General features: G+C 40.8%; 1 protein-coding gene across 1 annotated transcript in view; it reads right to left on the reverse strand.

Moving 5' to 3' along the window:
• Positions 1-5,035: 5,035 nt before the first annotated feature.
• Positions 5,036-25,125, reverse strand: part of prmt3 (protein arginine methyltransferase 3) — a 57,385-nt gene continuing 37,295 nt past the window's right edge. Inside the window, exons 13-16 of the mRNA XM_006793770.3 lie at positions 22,732-22,818; positions 15,490-15,540; positions 14,809-14,896; positions 5,036-5,257 (exon numbers count right to left, since the gene is read on the reverse strand). Coding sequence (XP_006793833.2) covers positions 5,148-5,257; positions 14,809-14,896; positions 15,490-15,540; positions 22,732-22,818 — 336 coding nt within the window. The 3' untranslated portion in view covers positions 5,036-5,147. The remainder of the gene's footprint in view (positions 5,258-14,808; positions 14,897-15,489; positions 15,541-22,731; positions 22,819-25,125) is intronic.

Raw genomic sequence — 25,125 nt, forward strand, 5'->3', positions numbered from 1 at the left:
TTGTTTCAGTGACAAGTTATAGGCGGCAATCACTTTTTGGCAGGTCGAAAATGACATATTATCGGTATTAATGTTATTTTAAAAGTTTTTCAGCAGTTCTAATGGACCGTTTGAGATATAATATGTCACATAGGACCCTTCTGAATGACATCCACCAAGTTTGAAGCAGAAATAGTATTTCAGTGACAAGTTATAGTCCACAATCACTTTTTGGCAGGCTGAGAATGGCATATTATTGGTATTAATGTTCTTTTAAAAGTTATTCAGCAGTTCTTGGAGAGTGTTTGGGATATAATATGTCACATGTAACCCTTCTGGATGATATCCAACAATTTTGAAGCAGAAACATTGTTTCAGTGACAGGTTATAGGCCACAATCACTTTTTGGCAGGTCGAAAATGACATATTATCGGTATTAATGTTCTTTTAAAAGTTATTCAGCAGTTCTTGGAGAGTGTTTGGGATATAATATGTTACATGTAACCCTTCTGGATGATATCCAACAATTATGAAGCAGAAATAGTATTTCAGTGACAAGTTATAGTACACAATCACTTTTTGGCAGGTCGAAAATGACATATTATCGGTATTAATGTTCTTTTAAAAGTTATTCAGCAGTTCTAATGGACCGTTTGAGATATAATATGTCACATAGGACCCTTCTGAATGATATCCAACAATTATGAAGCAGAAACATTGTTTCAGTGACAAGTTATAGGCGGCAATCACTTTTTGGCAGGTCGAAAATGACATATTATCGGTATTAATGTTATTTTAAAAGTTTTTCAGCAGTTCTAATGGACCGTTTGAGATATAATATGTCACATAGGACCCTTCTGAATGACATCCACCAAGTTTGAAGCAGAAATAGTATTTCAGTGACAAGTTATAGTCCACAATCACTTTTTGGCAGGTCGGAAATTGCATATTATCAGTTTTATTGTTCCTGTAAAAGTTATTCAGCTGTTCTTGGAGAGTTTTTGGGATATAATATATCACATGTGACCCTTCTGGAATATATCCAACAAGTTTGAAGCCGAAATATTGTTTCAGTGACAAGTTATAGGCCACAATCACTTCTTGGTAGCGCTAAAATGCCATGTTCTCAGTCGTTATTCTGAACAAACAAGAAAGAGTCATGGTGATACTGGCACAATAGGTCTTTATTGTTTTAGCTATTATTCGACAGTCTTATAACAAATATGAAAATATGAACAACGAGAGTAGACATACTAAAATTCCATCGTGATGCGTGTAGTCATTCGTGACCGCACTACACACTGAAAGCAACCTTCTGATAAGCGTCATAATTCGGTTACAAGAAACGTTAAAGTTCCATAAATGCATACCTTTGCCTAATAACAAAAGGCATAAATATGTTTGTTTGTCCCCCCCCCCCCCCCCCCCCCCCTTATATCAGTTGCACGGAAGTAGCTGGCAACGCAAGTAATCCGGGCGCTGCAGCTTTAAGCAGCTGCGCGCGCTCCCGCGGACGGCAATCAGTTTCTGGCAGACAATCACTTTTTGGCACAACACCGGCAACGTGGACATAAGTTTGCTCACAAGAGTGAAGTCAAGTCAGGTCAATCCCAGTGAACGGAAAAATAATTAGTGCGTCGCTGCCAGTCAAGTACGTTGTTTAACCAGGTAGCGTTCACTAACATGCGATAGAAATCTCAAAGAGCCTCTAAAAACAATAAAATAAATAAACGAAAATAATAATTTATGTTTTAAACTAACTTGCTATACTGTGAACTGGTCGCTACGGCGTTTTTCTTCTCTAAGCACTCGAAGCGCTTTTAAACACGTCATCTGAACCGCTGTAATAAACTAGTACATTAAATGTCCGTTTAATGCCCTGATTCTTTTTCTTTTTAAGTTATTAATTTATTTATTTATTTTGGACAGCTGGGGAAGTTTGGGGCAGTTTCTGCTCGCCCGCTGTGATCGGTGTGGTACCAGCAGGACACGCGAGGGTCTCACTCGGGGCCTTTCGCTTGCTATGCACGCCGGGCTGCTTGCGCTTGTAAATCTCCGTCCGTTCCAGATAAGAGTCTGGAGCGGCTGTATTAGCCACAGCCTTGAGTTTAATTATATTGTCAACAGAGAATAATTGTAATTGATTTCTGCTCTTCTTCCAGAGACCGCTGTGCGCGCGGACTGACACACATACACACGCGCGCGCACATACACGCCCACTGCCAAAAAGACCCCGGTTTGTTGTATTTTCTTCTGAGACAGCGTGGTTTACACTACTTGCACACGCGCACCAAAGTGAAGAAAGTGCGCATTAGATGCGTCACACCCTGCAATATATATATATATATATATATATATATATATATATATATATTTCATTACTCCTAACAGAGGATGTGAACTGCCTCTCGCGGAGCGCGGAGTGTCTCCTCGTGCTCGTTAATTATGTGAGCTCTTGTAATTAATTGATCACTCCCCCTGTCGCCTGAGCGATAAGAAGCCGCACCAATTCTGACGCCTGGGAAGCCGTGATTCAGCGGAGGGGGGTGAGCTGGGGGGGTGGGGTTCATGCCGAGGCGCACGACTCCCATTATCAGCATCCTCATCAGTCGGGCCTGACAGAGCCTTCACACACTGCAGTTCAAGTTCGTCCATTGACAAAGACCCCAAGGTGTTTTTTTTAAGAGTGTTAATAAATAAATTGGGTTCGTTTCATTTAAGGAGCTATTTCGTTGTAAGTAAAGAAAATTCTTTGAGCTTCAGGATTGTTTTCTCCTTCTGTTTGACGTTCGTTTTCATTATTATTTCAGACACAGTGATCCAACCCAAAGCAATGTATGTGTCATAAATATGTTGCTTTGTAAATGAGCGTTTAAGTGCAATAGATTTACAAAATTGATTACCTCTCAGAATGAGCGTCATTTTTTTTACAGAATAATGTGGAGAAAACGAATGGCACAGGCTGTGAGACAATAAACATAATCAATTGTGAACAAAGGCGCGTTATTAGGCTCTTTTAAGGCTTTTAATCACGGCGGTGCCAGCTTTGTGAATTCTTTTTTTCGTCAGTTATATCAAAGGACACATCAGTGCTCGTTTATTATGAAACAACACCGCAGAAAATGTGGGAATGATGCTGAACGATTTCCGTAAAAGTCTCTAGATGCAGGTCCCTCGCAGTCCAGCCAAAAAATGACACTACTGAATGGAGCGTAGTTAAAGAGCTGACTCCACGCAACCAAAATCCCACGAATCCAACTTTACAAGAAAAAATAAAACATGTACACAAAAAAAGCATTCGCCCTGTTTGATGTCACCCTGTACAGCACACTGTATGAATAGAATGCCAGAGACGACAGGGAAGCGGTAGAAATGTGACCGTCAAATCATCATTAAGACAGGGAGCCAGGCCCAGAATCCGCTGCTCCTCCTCACAGATGACTCCTCTTTCTCGGAGTGTGTGTGTGTGTGTGTGTGGGGGGGGGGGGGCTTTAATTGTAAGCAGAGCTGTTCAGTGAAGTATGTAAAGAGGCTTCAGTCAGCCTTTTTAAAGCTTAAATTCATTTTTGCATTGTCCCAGTAAACTCACGGAAGATGGATGATGCCCCTGCTGAGGTATCACACAGCTCTAAGTAGGACAATAAGGAGGGATACCTGGCAAACGCACACAATCTGTAACAAAGAGCAGTCTCCTTTGGATGAGGCAGAGATGCATGTGAGTGATGATTTGAAGAATTAGTGAAATTAGTAAAATTGCGGATTTGAAGAGAAAGACTTAAGGTTGCACCTGACGCTGTCTTTAACTGTTAAACAATCTTCAGACATCAAGGTTGCACGTACAGTGGCTTCAGAAAGTATTCAGCCTCTCTGATTGCTGAACTGACTTTAAATGGTTTAGACAAGAGTTTGGCCAGCTGATATCCTCTACTTAATGATCCCCAATGGAAATCTTTTCTTTATAAAAATATACTCTGCCTTTGGTGCTCCACTTTGTGCTTCTTGATTAACCTTGACTGGATTTGATTTGAGACCCTCTGTGACACATAAAAGTCTGGATGTATTTTAAAGGCAGCAAACATTCACACTGCTTGTGCACACTGAGTCATGATGTCTATGGAACACTGTAGAACTACAAGATGACTGTGATGGTTTCCACAAGCACAGTGATTACCCAAGATTACCCCAGGAGCATGAAAGGAAAAAAAAAGATTCTAATTATATTATAAGATAAATCTTAAAAACTCTTTTGGGTAGAACTCAAGCAACTTTGAGTCACTCATTTTTTCTTTACATCTTAATTTCTGGGCTTCAGACTTCCTTGTAATTCGTTTTATTGACTTATTGACAATGATAACTTAAGGCATGAACCAATGTTGTGTTCGCAAATAACAGACAACTTAGTAAAGAACGAATTTTAAATGGTATGTTCAGGCCAAAGCAGCCAAAACTTCATCAGAAATGGTCTCAGTGGAAGGATGGCCATCAAGAAGCCATCATTAAGAAAGGGAGGGGAAAAGGCTGAAGTATACCAAATTACATCAAAACTGGACTGGAAATCAGTGGCAACAGGTCTGATGCAGTGATGAACTCAAAAAGTGTCTATAGCTATCTGTAAAACATGGTTCCTGGTGGTAATATGATGCTACGGGCTTGATTCTTGGCAGCAGGGACAGTGACACTCATCCTAACTGAGAGAAGAGTAAATTCAGGCATAAACCTAACCCAGATAAACCTGCACTAAATGTCCACAGAACCTGTGGCTGGTGTGATGGCTCCTGTTTCAGTATGACAGACCTGAAGCTATAACTGGAAAATAAAGTGGGACATTAAAGGTGGAAAATGAACATTTTTTACTCTAAGGTAAAATTAAATAAATAAAACAATTAAGTGCACAAAGAGCAAATAAGCCTTGATCCTTTGTTAACCATTTGCAGTTACTATTTCAACAGCATGCATTTGGCAGTATGTGCAATAATAAACACATAGTCACGCTGAATATGCATTTTTGTGTAGTTACACTGAATGTGCACAAAAAGACACTGACAAGGAGGAAATCTCATATTACAGTATGTTTTATTTCAAAAGCCAAGAACAATACCAACATTTAAAAAGCTTAAGGTATTAATTCTTTCGAACTACTCGTGACAAGGACCATGTGATGGTTGTCCTTATTGGAGGCTATAAGTCTGCTTCCTGTCTCGGAGTTCAAAGGTAACCCACAGTGAGCGTGGATCCTTCTTGTTTTTGCGCACAGTGATCTTTCCCTGAAGCTCTTCCCCTAAAGAAAATATCAAAGACAGCGAAATATGAGTACAGTACACCTTTTTATACTGAAGTCACATTACATTTAACTGGAGGGTCTCTCCCTCTTTCTCTTTGAAGGGGTGCGTCATCATTAACTCATCTGTGAGCTGAAATCTACCCCTGAGGGATAACTTTCCACAAGAAGTAGAACTTTGCTCAAAATATAAAGGCTGTTAATAAGACACATTACAGTAAATCATCAGTTTTGAAGTAATATGAATTAAAAGAAATCAAATATAAACAGTTACAGCCAAAAACCACATAAAAATCTGCAAATGAAACTCAGTTTCAGAGAAGAGAAGATTTCTACCATCAGTTTGTCTTAATATATTCTAGTCAGGTAGGATTACTAACAAAGGCAGGAAGTCCCAAAGCACTGAAACCAAAACTGAGAGAAAAAAAGAGCATTTTTTGTAAAAGAAGGACAGTGTTTCAGTATTTTCTACATTCTATAGTGTTCGCAAACAACAAAGAAACACCAAAACCACTTTTTTTGCTTTTCATTTTTGCTATAAAGTATACATGCAGCTACATATGTCATATTTGCTCAAGTGCACTACTGTTCCAAATAGGGTGTTTAAACAGATGTGTGTGGATTTTGTTTTTATTCACCTTATAGAATATCATGCACTGATAAAAAATAAATAAATGAATAAATCAAAAGACAGAAAACAATTAGACTGAAATCGATCCGTGTGTCCATAGTAAACCAGAAATGAGTAACTGCTCATAAAAACAAGTCTTCCTGATGCCTTGCAGCAGTACAGTGCTGCTGAGCTCAGGCCTTTGCAGTATGAGTTGAACGCACTGTCGCTTACAGAAATGATGATGTGTGTAAAGGCAATGTGGTTTAATGTATGTTAATAAGCAAGATTGTCTGTGAGCGTGCGTGTATGAATGCAGATGTGTCGCGATCCCCAGATGGCAGCAAGGAGGCAGCGCGTCTACAGTGCGATGCACGAGTGATCGGTGAGGCTGTGAGAAGGCGCTGCTGATTATGACGCATAATCACTCTGATTAACTTCACGTTTGACTGCTGGAGGTAAATGAATGTTTACCCAAATGGCAAACAAGCATCCTCTCACGCTCTCCATCCCCGGCCTGCCTCCTCTCTGCATGCTGCGCGCTCCACATAGCTGGAGGTTAGAGGAGGACGACGAGAGAAAATGCTGACAGTGGAGCTTTCTCCAGCAAACTGTCCGCCATCGCTGCTGTCATGTCTTACTCGTTTCCATGCCAACGGTGCTGTCACAGAATCTGCTGCTGGTGCTGTGCTCTGGGGCTGTCACTTCATTACAGAGAGGGCAAACAGCCGTGGCGTTTCTCTGTGGGGGCTTTTACAAAAACAAAAACCACTGTGTGACAAATTGTAATGGAACATAAGAATATTCCATATTTGGGTGTGGAAAGTGGGGCCACTGCTATGTTGGGAGAGAACAGTGGTGGAAACTTTCTAGTTTATTACAACTTTATTACTGAATCACTTTCAGAACGAGAATTTAAAAACAAGTAACCAAACCAAAAGTACACATGACAAGAAATCTTAGAGGAGAATATTGTTTGGTGCTGTCTTACTAAAATAAGCAAAGCAGTCACTTGAAGGGAGCGATGCTGCTCCAAGACCTGCATATATCATTCAGCATTAACACACCAGCACTCACAGATGATAAAGTTACCTCATGTGCAGTAGTGCACACTGATCCCACTGGAAATGCTCTCTTTTTAACTGTGCGTTGATAGCATATGTTTATATATTAAAATTGCCCATAGGTGTGAGTGTCTCTCTGTGTTAGCCCTGCGCCAGGTTGGTGGCCTCTCCAGGGTGTACCCCGCATCTCACCCTATGGTAGCTGAGCTAGGCACCAATTGTTTTATTAAAGCTGCTCCTTTAAGGACCCAAAGATCATCAACAAATAACCAAATTAATTTTCAGCAGCGTGTCCAGTCTTTTGTTGCCCTTGATTTGTTTCTAATTTGTGAATGGCAGAAAAAAAAGGGTTTACACAGCATCGCAGCCTTTTTAGGAATTAAATTTGTACTAGTTAGTTAATCATTTATTATTAATCTCTGGCTCTCTTCCATAGCACGTCTTCCTTCCCTCACTCCCAACCGGTTGCAGCAGATGGCCGCTCCTCCCCGAGCCTGGATCTGCTGGAGATTTCTTCCGGTTCTTTACCTTACAATATCGAGCGCCTTGAGGCAACCGTTATTATGATTTATTGGTATAAAAATAAAATAAAATTGAATTGAATTACTACACTGGTTAATAACTTTTGTAATGTTCTTTTTTCATGCCAATCATCCAGTTTGTTTTTTTATAACTAATAAAACTTTACCGAAAGATTTCTACAAAAGACAATACACAGAAATGTTGCAAACCTGAAAACAAGATACATCCCATAGTAATAAAGTGAAAGACACCATTCTGCCCCCGACTCCACCCCCGACTTAATAAACTTGGTCATCGGTCAACAATATAGAAGCAAAACTACCCAACTGTGAAGGAAAAGGTCACTGACGCACATGCCTAGTTTGTCTTTTCCTGTGTCTCTACAAAGGCTGAAGTCTGGTCTCTGTGCATTTGACTTATAAAATGAGACAATTTCCACAATCTAAAGCTGAAAAAGAAAACCATTAGAAATCAGTCAATGATAGCTATGAAACAAACTCTCTTTCCTTATCCTTGTTTTTTAGAAACTGAATATACCTAAGCCATAAGTTTCTAGAGGACTGGGTTTTGCCTTACTGGTAGTCTTGTGACAGAGTGTGGTGGTTTTGGGAGGCTGCAGTCAAACTTCACTTGGTAAGAGGTTGATAAAGGCCAAAGAAATAATTGCTTGACCTTTGGTAACCTTTTGTTAAAACAGCACTGAAAGGAAAATAAAAATGTCTTGTGACCAAAGACTCATGCTCTCTAAGCTGTCCGTCTAATGTCAGCTGTGTATTGCAGCATACAAACAACCCATGACAGAGTGTCTTTTCAGTCACGGTGTACGCAAGCAGCTCTGCTGTAATCAGTCAGTGCAAACTCCCAGTGGAAGAGGGCCTCGTGCTTTCAGTAAACTGGCCGTTCAGAACCTTGGAGAAAGAGTTAACCATGTGTGGAAATGAGTCGGGGAACGGTGCCGGGCTTTCACTGCGATGTCGTACATCACCGTGCCAGTATCATTAAGCACAACCAGGCCCACAGAAAGCGCCCATGTCAGCCCAGTGCAGCGTTTCTCCATGAAATTACACCAGAGTTATATGTGATTCATTTAAACTGTTGTCATTCACATTTCACTTAGCACTCCTGTAGTCTCCTGTAGAACTAGTACCACCATCTCCCTCTAAAAATCTTTTTCTAAAAGCGTAAAGAAAGGGAATACAAGGAGAGGAGGGAAAGTCGCAGAGAGTATAAAGAGGGCACAGTTAATTTAGCAACACAACAGAGCTAAAAATAGTTCATTTCAAGCACAATGTTCACTCTTAAAGCTTCTGGGGATCCTTCTGTCATCCTGATGTATATTTTTATACAAAAGGGCAAACCACAGCAGCTGACTTCACCTGACACTGATGTGATGCTCATAGCTACATTTCACTCATAATTCTCTGGCATACACCCTCTTGCTCCAATCTGCCTTCATCTAATCCTTTTCTGCTTCTCAGGTCTCGTTCAGCGCACAGCGAAGAGGCAGAGGTGCAGAGATGATGGATTGTATATCCCGAGCACCGGTCTGCACTCACAACTGGTCCATGTGTTGAATTACAACCCTGAAGAACTTTAAGCTTAGCTCGGCCACTGCTGCTCGACAGCTCAAGGACCCTCAGAGTCCAAACAGGATAGAGGGGGAGGGTTGAGGAGGTAAAGAGGTGTTTAAACTGTGCTTGGAGAGGTGAGGCAGGGAGGGAGGGGTGAGGATATTTGGAAGAGCTACGGTTCCACTCAGGACACCCGAGGTGAGTCATGAAAATGGGGGCAGGAATAAAGACTACCTGACTGACCAATGAAAGCCTGGATGACGATGCACGCCCATGTTTTAGCTGCTCTGACTAGCTCTGAGCACGTAACCAGTGCACTGCTTCAGCTCAAGGTACTTTCTTGCACCGAAACAAAAAAAAGGCAAAGAAGAAAATGTGACCTTTCTCCAGTGAACATTAAGCAGGTAAAACTGTGAAAAACAGACCCTCCTCTTCAATACTAGAGCTACACAAACACACCAGAGCATGACAAATGATTTTCTGTTTAATTTATTACGCTGCCAGTTGGGAGGATTTGCAGCGATGTTTTGTTCCAGGCTGCTGCGTGCCTACTCTCTCTTGAGCAAGGGCCTCCCACAGAAGTGCGGCCTTAGAGTTAATTACTGCTGCACTTCGTACAAACACATCAAATAAGATTTGGTCCCGCCATGATAAATCACGACAGCCTGAGCCAATATGAAACACAACCGCTGGCTGTTTATGCTCAGCCCTTACTTCGGCCAATCAGAGCTAAAAGTGCTTCTCAGTCATAACCCGAGAGGAGAGGCCGTTGTGCGTGCGTGTATGTGTGTGTGTGTAACAGAGACTTTTATCATCTTCAAGGTGACTTTAGAAAGTTTTCTCTTACAGCCAGGGGGAAGTTTAGTACAGAACTATGCAAAAACAATTGTGCATTTCAGTGTGTAAAGAAGAATGTGTGTATATGGGTGTTGTAAAGTACACCATGGGAGCCTAGCAGGCAGCCGGTGAATGCTGTTAAAAACTCCATTTCTGGTTTACGGCCCCTGGAGGAGGCTGGAGACCGTTAGGGTGCTGGGGTAGAGGAAGCACATCAATAACCTGCTTCTCCCTTCATTTTATTCTTCCATTTAACTTTTTCTGCTTGCACTGCTCGGTTCAAGCTTGAGACGCATGCACAAACTGATGGATCTTTATGGACTTAATCTGTCTAATTTGAGGCAGAATCTTCTAGGCTGAAAAAGCTCAGGCTACAAACACATCTGTGTCTGTGCCTTGTTTAATGGTCTAACATGACATTATGCCTTCTAGATAATTAGATAATGCAGGACTAGGTAAAATAGGCACTGATCAAAGAAGACCAGAGTGAGACAGAACATGTGTAGAGGTGGGAGGAATGAACAAGATTAAGTCTACAAACTGAGGTCTAGTGGCCTCTAGAGGTAGTCATAGCCATTACACTCCAAAAATAACCAGAGCTCAGAAGTTTCTACAGGAAAGGTAACATCCTATGAAGGATTACCAGAGCCAGAAGCTGATGGCAGCACATGCAAAAGAGGAGGAGTATACCTAGACACACCACCAGCCAGCTGTCTTCCAGACTTATATTCAAATCTGCTGTTTCGTTTTAAATTGTAATTTTTTTACCTAAATTAGCAAAAACTATAACTGTCAGCTTGTAGATGTTATTGTTTGATTTTCTGACATTAATATGCTCAGTGAACAGACTGGCCATTGGCACATGAGGTTTTTTACATTTTTGGTGTTCACTGGTTGTGCACAGGATAGTTGTTTATTGGAGGTCACGAAAACATGATAATACATGATAATAAGCATTAATGTACACCGCATATTTAAAGAGAATCAGCTCTTTAGTTTCCTGAAATCTAGAAATCTACAAAAATGCACACTAATAATAATAATAATAATAATAATAATAATAATAACGAAGCCCTGTTTTGTCATAAGCCCATAGAACAGTTTTGGTGCTCCTTAAATCTTTGAACTTGAAATAAACAGAATTCTGCCTCAAAAAATGATCTAATGATTTAAATGATCTCCTGTTCATGATCATATTGCTCGTCTGGGGACACTCTCTGGGTGACCAGTTCTGATGAATTACACTTTGTGCCGTGAGATTTCACCTAAGATGGACCTTAGACCCAATTTTTGACTATTCTTACTACCAACATGTCTTTTACCAAAAAACAGGCTGATGCATTCATATTATCGCAGTCTCTCTTCATTTTTTGGCACAAGGAGAGGGATGGGACAGTCTGTCTGGGACTGTAAAGTCTAGCATTGTGCATGCTCTAAAGGATGGCACTGCTTCAGATGGTAAAAATGATCTGCGGTGTTATATGCCTAGCATAGCAACAAATCTCTGGCTGAAAAAGGAAAAAACAAAATCAAGGTGGCCCAGTCAAAATGCTGACTGTAACATAATTGAAATGCTGTAGTAGGTCTGTAAGAGAGCTGTACATAAATTAATGACAACAAACATCAATTAAAAAAGTGTGGTCAGAATTGCTCCACAACAATGTATTAGACTGACAAAATTAAACAGAAAAGTAAAACTTAAAATTATTACTGTTAAAGGTTCCACAGACTACTAAATGATGGGTTGAACCTTTTGTGTTTTTCACACTATCTTTTTTTCACATGACCATGTCATGCACTATTATGTGAAAAAATCTGGTGCATAATGCTTCTTGGTATCACTGTGCAGCTTCCCAGTTCTGTTCTGTTTTTTAGCACTATTCTTCTCTGCTCTCTCTAATGCATTTATCTTCCCTAGGATAATGCAAAGCCCGTGATAGCGTCTGAGCAGCATCAGAGGTTTTGACATTCTTATCACCCTGGGTGCTGGCCTCGCAGGCTGAGCACGGCTAGGAGTAGCTGGACATCAAGCGGCTCTGTCCCCACACAGGTCATTTATTACAGCAGACTAAGTCTGATATCTGGCCACTGAGTGGACAGCCAGTCTCAAAGCTCATCCATTCCCACTTCAGCAGACATATTCATGATTCCCATTATGATAACATAGAAAGAAAGAGTTTACAGCAGTAATAAATGTGAAATCCTCCAGACATTATGTATTACAGTGGTGTGAAAAAGTGTTTACCCCCCTCCCGATTTCCCTTTCTTTTTTATGTTTTTCACATCTAAATGTTTCATATCGTCAAACAAATTTAAACACTAGACAAAGATAACACAAGTAAACACAAAATGTTTTTTCCAAATGAAAGTGTTTATTATTAAAGGGGAAAAAATCCTGTGTGAAAAGGCGATTCCCCCATAAACCTAATAACTGTTTGGGCCGACCTTCGCAGCAACAACTGCAATCATGCGTTTGCGATAACTGGCAATCTTTTACATGGCTGTGGAGGAATTTTGGCCCACTCATGTTTGCAGAATTGTTGTAATTCAGCCACGGTGGAAGGTTTTCAAGCATGAACCACCTTTCTTAAGGTTGTGCCGCAGCATCTCAATCGGATTTAGATCAGGATTTTGATGGTTTAAGAAAAACAAATGAAGACTTTGGAGTGGCCTAGTCAGAGGTGCACTTGCTGGTGTGTTTTGGATCATTTTCCTGTTGCAGAACTCAAATCTGCTTGAGGTCACGAACAGATGGCCAAATATTTTCCTTAAGGATGTTTTGGTGACAGCAAAATTCACAGTTCCATTTACCACAGCAAGTCTTCAACGTCCTGAGGCAGCGAAACAGCCCCAAACCATTAAATGACCACCATATTTTCTGTTGGTATGATGTTCCTTTTCTGGAATGCTGTGATACTTTTACGTCAGATGTAATGGGACACACACCTTCCAAAAAACTGAACTTTTGTCTTGTCAGTCGACAGAGTATTTTCCCAGAAGTCTTGGGGATCATGAATACGTTTTTTGGCAAAACTGAGACAAGCCATTACGTTCCTTTTGCTCAGCAGTGGTTTTTGTCTTGGTACTCTGCCATGCGGGCCACTTTTGCCCAGTCTCTTTCTTATGGTAGAGACATGAACACTGACCTTAACCTTAACCTTAAGTGAGGCCTGCAGTTCTCTGGATGTTTTCTGGGATATTTTATGACCCCTTGGGTGAATTGCTGCTGTGCTCTTCGGTTAATTTTGGCTGGCCAGCCACCCCGGTAAAGTTCAATGTTTTCGCCATTTGTGGATAATGGCTCTCAATGTGGTAGGCTCGAGTCCCACAGCTTTAGAAACGGCTTTATAACCTTTTCCAAGCTAAGATATCTCATTTATTTTGTTGTTCATTTTTTCCTGAATTTCCTTGGTATGTTCTTGGTATGGTACTTCACTTTGTCAGGCAGGTCCTACTTAAGCGATTTCTTGATTAAGAACAGGTGTGGCAGTAATCAGGTCTGGGTGTGGCTAGAGAAATTAAACTCAGCTGTCCCAAGATGTGATATACCACACTTAGTTTATATTATAACACACCTTCATTTAGAAACTGCATTTTGTGTTTACTTGTGTTATCTTTGTCTGGTATTTAGTGTGACAAACATACAAAAAAACAGGAAATTAGGAAGGGGGCACATACTTTTTTCACACCACTGTATATAAACTGATATACTGTGACGGGAACACCATTTTTGAATGCAACACTAGCAGCAATAATCGTTTCTTTTGAGTTTGAGAATCAGCACCGTGTCTGAAAAGGAAAACATGCTGGAACTTTCAAATTCTTCAACCATTTCTGAGATGAAAGAACTTTTTAATAAGGTTATCTGACCTTGTTTTCTAACACCAAAACCCCTGTGTGTTAAACTGAGGAAGAATGCCTTTACTGCTGGAGAGCCAGCTTTAAGGACCACCTTGCTGCTTGCGTGTATGTGATCATAAACTGCAGCTTTCTCGCGAACTGCTCATGCAAGCAACATGAGTGAGTGACCGAAAAAAAGAGTGTGTATGATTTATCTGAGGGATGAAATTTTAGGTCTAGCCAGCCCTCAATTTTTGAAACACCTTTTAAACCTAGTTGAGGCAAAAGTGTGACACGCTTGTGTCACACTTTTGTGCTTATATGAGGGTTTAGTAACTGATGGCATTTTGTAAAGTGTGAGATTCACACCACAAGGGGCCTTGACACGATAGCATAATGGCTCTGAGTACCCTGCCTTGGGCATCTGCTTGTGATTCTAATGGACACACATGACACCATAACACAAAATGTCTTCTAATAATGTACTTCTGCGTCAGTGTCCTCACAATGAAGTGAAATCTGTAATATTTAAAAAAAAATATGGCTATTAGATGAATCACTGTGTGATGCTGTTAGTGAACACAAGACACAGGACAAGACGTCCAGTTCAGTTTGGTGGAGATTGGGCTTAAAGAAAGTCATTTCCATAAACAATCATACAAATACGACTCACATCAAGCTCTATCAGTTAACTGTCTTTTAACGTGCTGATACAGCGATTCCACAGATATCTGACTGGCCAGTTACAAAACGCCTCCCTTGTAACATATCATGATTCAGAGGCCTGCAGCTGGCTATCAGATGAAGTTTTACATGGTGCCTCTGATGGCTGAATGCGATTTGTTTTGATCCCTCGCTGTCACTGTGTTTGACGGATAATGGGTGTCAACCAGCCTCACTACATCTCCACCACAGACAGATTACTGACTGCAACACGCTATGACGCACCCCAAAGGGTCCAGAAGAGTGAAATGATATCATGAGAATTACCACACCTGAATATTAAATGCAAACCTGCAGTAAATAAAACTAAACTGAACTGAGTAGGCAGCAGCACTAAACGTTGCACAGTGTCGTAGAGTGTTTCTCAGTGAAGTGTTGACTCACCGGCTTGGACAGACACAGGTTTCTCCAACAGGAACACGGTCTGTTTCCAGTGTGTCTTTGTGACCTGAGGACCAGTGGAGAACATCACCTAGTAATGTGGAGAGGGAAAAAAAAACATTAGCAGTACTAAAGTCAGTACTGAGTTTCTATAAAGGAGGATCACTTTGTCATTTTGTATTATTGTGCAAAAAACAAAACATTTGAATGCTTAAGGACTTCAAATCTATTTATAGGGCCAGATTTTTGTGAAAGAAATGAGCATTAATGTGAAACTATTTCAAAAGAGGAAACCATGCTTTTTTGATTCCTGTCAAATATGCCACAGAAAGCAGAAAAAAAAGGTGAGGTGAGTTTCTGTTAAAGCTGACCCACTCTTACAGCTATTGGTCTCTGAATCATTTATAGCTGAGTATGTACAATAAACAGAATCTTACTGAAATTCAAATCAATAGAATGCAACTTGAGTTTCAGGTAAAAGAGGAAGTGCAATCAGAAGGCGTGTCTGTGCTGCTCACACAGCTTGGCATCGCCTGTTCCAACTGGCCGGCTCTGCTGGGTAAGTGCTTGTATCAGCAGTCGGCTAGGACGCCCGTCGATTGCCAGCGAATGCCTCAGGGAGGAGGAACACGCTAAAGCGTGAACATAATTGAGTTTCCGTTAAATGGCTCGGTCGCTGCTTACCTTGTTGCTGCAGCCTTTGTCGAAGAAAATGTCAAAGTAGCCCACAATTGCCTGCAATGAAATATGAGGGGTGTGTTAGAATGTGACAGTACAATAAACCCCTGGATTTGTTTGACTACACTGCAACGGTGACATGCAGAGCTGAGAGAGCGAGTGCGCACGAGGCTGGAGGCAGACCATGTCTCGAGATATTAATGAGCAATATGAGCCTGATAGCATGATAAGGACTGTGTTCAAGAACGAGACAGTAAAAACAAACTGGGAGAAAAAAAAAAAACTTGCTGTTTCAATATGCACCATTATCTTTGTGTTTAAAGTGCTTCCTTAAAGGAGAAAGCACAATTCAGCTTTGTCATGTTATTCTTACGTGTGAGAGTTAGGCATATCGATACAAATATCAATAGTATCAATAGTATTGATATCAAGGCTGGTATTGCTATTGGATCAATACTAGCATGATAGGATCGATACTTTGATCAATACTGCCACTAAGTTTAGTAGGAAGCCAACTAGACTGCATTAATTTAAAAAATAATATAAAATAAACCTTAAACATGCACAATGAAAAATGTTTGAACCTTTTTGTGTTGACTTTCTATTTTATTTCTATAGAACATTTAAAGCACAGACATCGACAGAGACATGATCAGATGGATATTTACATTCCAGGCCTCCAAACTTGGTGGTCATAAAAATATGTTCAGAATTTGAAAACTGAACATGATTCATCTCATGAATCACGACACACTGCTCTCCACTGGTATTGGTATCGGCAGTACTGGCCATCTATTTACAGGGCCAGTGTGCAGTATTGCACAGCCCTAGTGTGTGGTCTGTAGAGCCACAGTGGCAATGCCAGCTTACATGCAGTAGATATCAAAATGAGTTGTATGGGAACTGCATTCTATTTTCTTCAGCCCCACGTCTTCTCAAAAACGACTTGCTTTCTCATTGAGGCTGAGTCAACAACATGTCCCCGCGTGCTCCCTCTCACCTCGCTTGAGACTTGTCACTGGACAAAAGAAACAAATTACCGTATGAGGCAGCATTGGGCGAAATTTGCTGACAGTAACAAAAATATATACCTTAGATAGCTTGTTATATGAAATTATCAAAGGTGGCTATTTTGGTGGAAGTGTTCCAATAATGTAAAAAAAAATAAAATCTCAAAAGTCAGGAAAAGAAGAAAAGGAAAGGTTAAGGAAACAAATGACGCTTTACCCCATACATTTGAATTTAAATGAACAATTCCCACAAGGAAAAGGGAAATCAGACATCTGAAAAATCTCTGGTCCAATAATTACATTGAGAGACCTTGATGCAAACCAAGCACCACAGATTTGCCCAGTGTAGCTTTTAACATGTCTTACAGTTGTATAAATTCACTAACAGCCAGCAAGTAAAAACATGCTCTGTAGTCCTGCAGCGCCATAAACACATTTGACTGAAAAACAAACTGAGGGAAAGTCTTTAGGTGACCATTGTCAAATATGAGGTGTAACCCCCCCCCCCCCCCCAGGTTTGTTTTCCTCTCATATCTGCCCCCACTGGAGGAACAAAGCCACTCTATCAATCTCAGGAGCGCACTTGTAGTGGCAATGATGCAGAACTAATAGCTTTTAATCCTGATGCAGCTGACAACTTGGAGGCCGGCTCTCTGAGACAAAGAAGAGCTGAATCAATGCAAGAGAGGAAAATAGTATACAGAAGAGAGGAAAGGAAGCTGTAAAGGTAGGAAAACAGACAAAAGGTAGGGAGACAAAAACTGCAAGGTAATGGAAGATGGGGAAACCATTTAAATGCCAGAGGGAATGCTGCTTCTTCTTTCAAGACATAAAATACAGTACCATCTGTTCACAGCTTGTGTAAAACTCTCCAAACAATTTAAGATTTTTTTGCAATACTAAAAGTATTTGCAGCACACTCAAAGATACACATACGCAACCCTGATAATCATGCTGCTGTCAGAAGCTGCGTTCAATAAACTCCACGCACCGAGGCTTCAATCAACCTTTATCGACTGAGACAGGCAGGGGCAGCACCGCTAGCTCGCAGCTAAACCGTGAGAAAAGAACCCAAAGTGGATAAAAGAGCATGTCAACCCAATGCAATTATGGCTTTTAATGAACGCTACAGAGAAGCTCGCTGCTCAGGTAATTAGGAAATTAGCTGTAATTACTCGTCAGGCAGAGCGGATTCACCTCTCTCAGCCAGAGAGGCAGAGATCATCCTCATCACGCCTCGTCGATGACAATGCCTCATAAGCGAGATTGATTGTCACTTCTTGCGTTGTGCAACTTTCACACAGGCAGCGAGACGGGCAATTAAAATTTAGGCCAGAGAAACTTGCAAATACACAAACAGCTTAGCAGCTCAGAGCCCCATTAAAATCGCAACTGAAAAAACAGGATGTAATGCCTCATAAATAAAACAGAAGAAGATCAAATGAGGTCTGGATGACTCTCACCTGATTTGTACATGTTTTAGCACTTTTTTAATTAAAGAGGAAGAGAAGAACTTATCAAACTTATCCGGGGGCCCAAAATGACTTAGTAAAAGCTTGAAAGTTCAACTTCAGATGGCTATTGAAAACAGTAAAAGGTTTGTTTATTTTTGCATGGGAAAAAAGGTGAATTCCCTGAAATGGAAATTATTTTAGTATTTAAATAGACAACAGGCATCATGTCACAGATTACAGAGCTGTTATAGCTAACCAGAGGGCAAATATTTGCCTGTGTACTCCCATATTTATTTTGAGCCTTGTCTCTGTCCACCTGATGAATTTAAGCATGGTAATCTCTCTCTTTATTCCTCAGTTTCTCCAAAAACTGGGAAGGATACTAAATTACAGCACAGCATATAGCGTTTTTAAGACAAATACTAATGCCGATGTTTTGATAAAAGTACTGGTCTCAGCATTTATGTCAGTTTTATGAGCTTATAATGTGACAATGCTGTCACCGATAACTTTGCTCAGATTCCAAACATGTGTGTGTCATGAGGGACACTAAAGAGTACGCTCATGTGCACAAACTATATGCCATCAACACTCATAACATGATTGAATGGCGTTTCTCACACATCTTTGCTTTTTTACTTTACATTTTTCAACAGTTAATGGTACCAGTACTGGCAATGAGCAAACAGCTAATATCGACCGATATAAGACCGCCGCCAACGCTAAACAGTGATCTCTATGCTAAATGTTACAATTTTCTTCACCAGTAGATGGACTGCTTCATCTACTAAGCAGGTAGCAAATAGTAGGTGTTTGCTGGAAAAAAGCTGTCCTGTTTGGTGGTTTAACAAAAAAGAATTTGTGTCATACCTGACATCTTATGAAATCAGATAAAAGCCTATGTTTCCTACCATATAGGGGATGAAGGCAAAAAGGGATAAAAACATAAGACAGAGGAGAGGAAGCACAGAGCCACATACACACACAACCACACACCAAAAACAGGACAAATCAGAACGAGCGCTTTTCATTTTCATCAGCGTTTAGCCTTGGGCCCCGGCTCTGTCTGTGATAAGTGATGACAGTGGGATTCTTGGCGGCCCACGGAGGAGGCTCTGCAAGACTGCAGCTCTCCGGCCCCCATTCTCCGGGAAGAACGGGGGGAAAATTAATAATTATCATCATGGATAACACCAACAGGGAGCAATTCATCATCGCTCCTCTTTCGCCTGGCTATGTGTCAGCGAGCCGCGTGGCCCGTCCAGATACTATTATACGATGGTGGGGAGGGGGATGTATGAAAAGAGAGGGTGGGTTAAAAGGATGGAAAGGAAGGGGCGGCGAGGTGGAGGGAGGGAGGGGGCGGGAGAATAGAGGGCTAATGCGCTTTTGATGGGGTTTATCCAGGCGTGGAGGCTTCAAGCACGACCACCTCACGAGCAAGATGTTGTGAATTCCTCCCCCCCTTCCCCCTACGTTTCTCTTCTCAGCCTCGCCATTCAACTGCAGCCGTGAGGCTCAGGTGGAGCACGAGTCAGCACACCTGCAGGTGGTGTTCCTCATTCGTGATGCTCTACAGTAACAGTTAGAGAAGGTCGAGAGGCAAGCTGTGCAAAACCGACTGTTTGCTCCACTGCTGAGCTTTGCTCTGGAGTGCTTGACGAATGCACGAGTGGAGGGCATGTTAAAATAGCATAGTCACACGCCATGAAGACAAACTCCAGCTTTGTCACTTTAAAGCCTTTACCTTTGGGCGTTGGTCACTGTTAATTTGTTTGTCCCAAAGTGTGGGACACAGTAACAAGTAATAAGAGAAATTCAGTTTGAAATTAAGTATATCTTGGAGGGGCCGCAGCACTCTTGACTTTGGGAATGGCTGCTCTAACAGAAGCCAGTCTTTCCAAGGTCTTTGTTTCCCAAAATTCTCCAAAACAGTGTGAGGGAGCATCACGTAATCCATCACTAATCAGGCCAAAGGCTCTTTTAATTATCTCTTAATTGATTACATCCTGTATTTACTGACTAATTTTATACAGGTCACAATTTTGTTTAATTAACAGGTTTACCAAATTTAGTAGATTGGAGTTGCATTGGTCAGCAAATGCCCTCTTTAAATACTCAGTGCTGAATGTTACAACCGCTATTCATAAATACATACTAGAATTACTACTGTTAGAACCACTATGACTACTCATCAGTAGCCATAGTGTTAAGGACCTGGTGGATATCAGTTTCCTTTGACCTAACTTGAGGGAGCCCAGAACAAGCTTTATACAACTTTGTCATCATATATAATAATAATAATAACAGTAGTAATAGTGAACTGTATCGATGTTAGACAATGCTATTTGAAGGGAAAACACATTCTAAGCACATTTCTTTCCTCAATCAAATATAATCTCGCCAGTAAAAGTGCTGCGTGTATTGCCCTCCTATAGACAGACATGCAGACTTTTAAGTTTAAACTCAGAACACTTCCTCTGTAACTTCCAGGACATTTGCATAAATCAGTATGCTGATGATGATTTGTAAGTGGAAATAACCTGCCAAGGCAGTTTTTTTCTGACAATCAACTCATAGCTTAACTCAAAATGCTGCATTGTGCTGCATTGTTAAGAGTTAGAGTGGATTTCTGAAAATTGTCCTTGAAGTTGAAGAGTACCTGCCCTGTCAGTCCAGAAGGCCACCCCCCCCCCCCCCCCCCCATACACCCAATTCAAATTTGATGGAAAGCAGGTAAGAGATGGATTGCTCACTTTTTTTCCTCTGTAGCGCTACAGTAGCTATGTCAGCAGCACCGAGACAGCAGTGTTAAAATTAATTACAGACAGAAACTTATTCTCTCCTGCTATGCCATCAGCATTCATCTTTTCCACCCTTAGGAGATGGGGTGAGATATTTTGCTACTCACTCTACAGTTTAGGTAAATGGATCATGATGGTAGCAATGCTTTAGAGGGTTAAGCCAAAAAAAAAAAAAAAAAAATACAGATGCCAGACCAGTCAGAGTTTTAATGAAAATTTCAGCACATATAGTTTGTATGCAGCAGGTAGATTTCAACGTTTGCATGTAAACAGGGTGCAAAGTGTGTGGAATTCAAGAGGGAGGAAAGGAAAAAGGGACTGGAAAAAAAACCAGCAAGAATGAAAGGATTTGTCTTGTGCGTGAGCGGCGCAGACGCAGGGGTTGTGCTGTTCATTTAATGCAAGGTTAGGCAGGCTGAGCTGATGAATGGACTGTCGACAGGAGAACAAAAGCAGGCGCTCCATCACAGGATAGGAGAAGCAGCTCTCTCTCACCAATCCCTGAGCACTGGTCCAGGAGCAGTTTACCCTTCACACACCCCAATCTTAACTACTACTGAGGAGCTGTGGCCAATACTGACTACAGGTCAGTGTCTTTATGGTAACAACCTGCTACTCCCACAGGGCAACAGTCCGTCTGTAAATCCTTAGACAAGCAGGCTGGATACTCAAGGCAGGTATTTACAATTTACACGAGTGACACTTCGAGTACTTGCATTATAAATGCAAAAAAACCAAAACAACCCTACATGAAACAAGCATGACTGAACGATAAATTGTACACATCAGACGTACACACACATACAGTATCTGTCCTCCTACATACATCACAGCAACTGAGAATAATAAGACATGTGAAACAACAGGAAGAAAGTAGTATTGCCAAAAAATAACAATAAACTAAAAACCACTTCCGTAATCTATGATCCTATCATCTGTTACCTCTAACATGACTGGACTTACAATCCAGAAATAGAAATGGGATGTTTTCAATTACAGAGCCGAGAAGACAGGAAAAATGAAAGGATGTTTACAAATCCCATTAAATCCACCAGCCTTACCCAGGGAGCACAAGCCAGATAATAACCACCTATTGATTATCCATTAAACCCATACACCAGTGCGGTAACACTGCAGCACAGCACAAAGCTGCTTCAACACAACAGGCTTTGGTATGGACAAATCACTTCTCTCAGAGCCCACAGTAGTGAGGCTCTTCTTTAGCTGGGTGGTTATTATTGGTGTTGCAGAGAGAAATGTGTCTGTGATGCTCTAGGAAGTTCATGGAATTGGGTGGCATGACTGGAGGGGCTGATGGTGGCTGCCAGAGCCAGTCCAAATAGACTCATAAAGCATTCTTCATGCTTTGGTGCCATGCACTTCAATTTTGTACTGAAGTTTTTGGTCAAGCTGACCTACTCACAGGTTCAACTAGGAGTCAGATAATGCCTCACACAGGACTACAGTTGTTCTCATCATTCCACATGTGCTTTGAGTGCTAAAAATAAATAAGTTAACAGGTTGAGCAAACTTTTGGAAGGACATGCACGAATGTGGTTTGAATATTACCAGTTAACAAGGCTGGATTAGCTTTGAAATCCTTTCTTTTAATATGTGCGTACATGTTTTTAACCCACAAAGTATTTGTGGGTGATGAAGTATTTAATTATGCATGACATGGAAAGCAAAGCAGGCCGTGTACACTGACTATGTTGTATGGCATGCAATACAAAGTCCCATTAGCCTGGTGTCTCCAATTCAAGCTGAAACTCTATTGAACATCCAACTGAGAGACAATACAGAGACATAATATATCAGCACGTGCTGACAGATATCTCTTCTGTTTGTACCACCTTGTTCCTTTCACGCAGTATTTCTGATAAATGGTTGTGGATGTACAATGTTGTTTCAGGGGCTTTTTGTGTAGCATGTGGACAGACTACAAATGAACAAAAGCCAGTACGTATATATCTGACTTACCGTGCAGTCTGTGGTGTTTGTTATCTTCAAGTGGAAATCTGATGAAAACTCCAGCTCAGACAGACACACTCTGTTACAGTCAATTGTCTGTAGGGAAAAGGCAAAACACACACACAATCAAAATAAAATACACTGCATTTAAAAAAAGATTAATAATAATAATGACAGTGTGAACTGTGAAGTAATTCAAAGAATAACAGAAAAAACTTGTTGGTATGCTTTGCTTTTGAATTTTACAAAGAGTCTGTGACAGAGTTTGTTTGTTCATAACAGCAGAGTTGGTCAAATCAAAGCTCTTCACCAAGTTTGGGCGAGTAGAGATTTCTTATAATAGTGTGGCTATCTTACAAAATCTCCCCAGTAGTTCTCTATTGTCACTATGTCTGAGAGAACCAATGCTGACACGTTGGAAATAACATACCTGTACACAGTGTTGGGAAGGTTACTTTTAAAATATATTCCATTACAGAATACAGAATACATGCCCCAAAATGTATTCTGTAACGTATTCCGTTACGTTACTCAATGAGAGTAACGTATTCTGAATACTTTGGATTACTTAATATATTATCATTCATGTTTACAACTACATGAATGTACAATTGCTGTGATTTATTACTGTTACTGAAGGTCCGCGGCTCCAAACCGTAGTAAAGGGACCTCTGGCTAATACGGTGGGTTCTGTGTCGGGCTCGTAGCCGAAAACTAGCTTTACTTTGTTGTCTGGGTCAACTTTGCTAGCGAGAGACAGAGAGAGGCGTTGAAAGGCTGCTCCAATGGAACTTCTTGTTTTTGGAGGAAAACACGAACACGGTGTACAGTCGAGTCTTAATAGCTTACTTACAACTGGGCTCGTCACGCACTCTTCTTGGCTGCAGTGGTTATTATTGTTTCTGCTCGGTGACAGCTCGTACTTTTCCACTCACATTTTTCTCCCTCCTCACACTCACAGACACATAACGTGTATGGCAGTCCATTCTCCCTGCAGCACGGACTACACTGCCATAAGGCTACATTCTTTAGGCCTATTAGCTTAGCACAGCAACAACAACAACAACAACAACAACAAAAGCGCTCTCTCACCCAGGAAACACACAGTCGCAGAGAGAGCGCGTCACCATGGCAACCGTAACGCTGCCGCCTGGAACAACAGAACATAGCTGTCAAACAAAACCCAAACAGTCCTGACCCGCCACAATATGAAACAGGGAAGTACCGCCGTGTAATCCATTTATTTCAACAAAGTAACTGTATTCTAAATACCACCTTTTTAAACGGTAACTGTAACGGAATACAGTTACTCATATTTTGTATTTTAAATACGTAACGGCGGTACATGTATTCCGTTACTCCCCAACACTGCCTGTACACAGAATTGTTTACTGAGAAAATTAAATGTGCTGAACAGGATGCCTTTGTTAATCTAAGTTGTGTTTTAGAAGTCAATGCGAACATGTTAACATCAGCGCTTTGTTCAGGTACTCCCTGGTAAATTGAAAACTGGCATATTTTCCTGCCATCACTGTGTTTTGGGTTTTTTTTGGTACAAAGCTATGATTTCACTCACAATAAATGGTGACTTTTTAAATAAATTGCATTTCTTTTAGGAATCTCATGCAAATATATGCTTACAAAAAAAGTTGGAAAGTAATTATATTTGGACTAACTCGAACTGGCCAAAAAAAACAAAAAATGTCTCCCGACTGGAGACAAATAGCTGACTGCAGCCCAGTTAAAGGGCGCTTTAAAGGGTACTATCCCCTACAATTGTCACAAAAGAGGAAATGATTCCTAAATCATATCCTGCACCTGTCTATTATCCTGTTAAGGGTGGGAAAAATGACTTTCCTCAACAGCATTCTGACAATCATCCGACATTATTTATATAGCAACTCTAATTAGATACACTCTCCCACTGAGCACCCAGATCAGTTAAATGAATCATGTTACTTTATAACAGTTATGGTGACTAATTAGGGCTGTGACAATTTACTTACTACAGCTTTCAATAGTAACTGGAAGCTGAGAGCCAAAAGCAGAAAATTGAATACATGCCAAGAACACTTCTCTTTGTTCATTTTGGCAATTGCGAGGACTCAAACATAGAGGATATTGTTTTTACATTCATCACTCAGATACTAGAATTAGATCAGACTAAAAAGTAAAATATAGATTTAAATATAGAGTGATTTTGGATAGAATCTTACTGGTGGTGGAGGAATACAGTTGTGTTGGAGTCAAATTGTTAAATGTTGCCATTATTGTACATAAATTTGTAAGTCTTGGTTCAAACTGTAGGATTAAAGACATTTGTTTCTGCCCACCTCCCCAGCCAGTCTGTTGGTGGGGGAGGCTATAGTGTTTTATTATGGGACATCCTATGTGAGGGTTCTG

The sequence above is a fragment of the Neolamprologus brichardi genome, chromosome 1, assembly GCF_056152115.1.
Source record: "Neolamprologus brichardi isolate AB-2024 chromosome 1, ASM5615211v1, whole genome shotgun sequence".
NCBI classification, from domain to species: Eukaryota; Metazoa; Chordata; class Actinopteri; order Cichliformes; family Cichlidae; genus Neolamprologus; species Neolamprologus brichardi.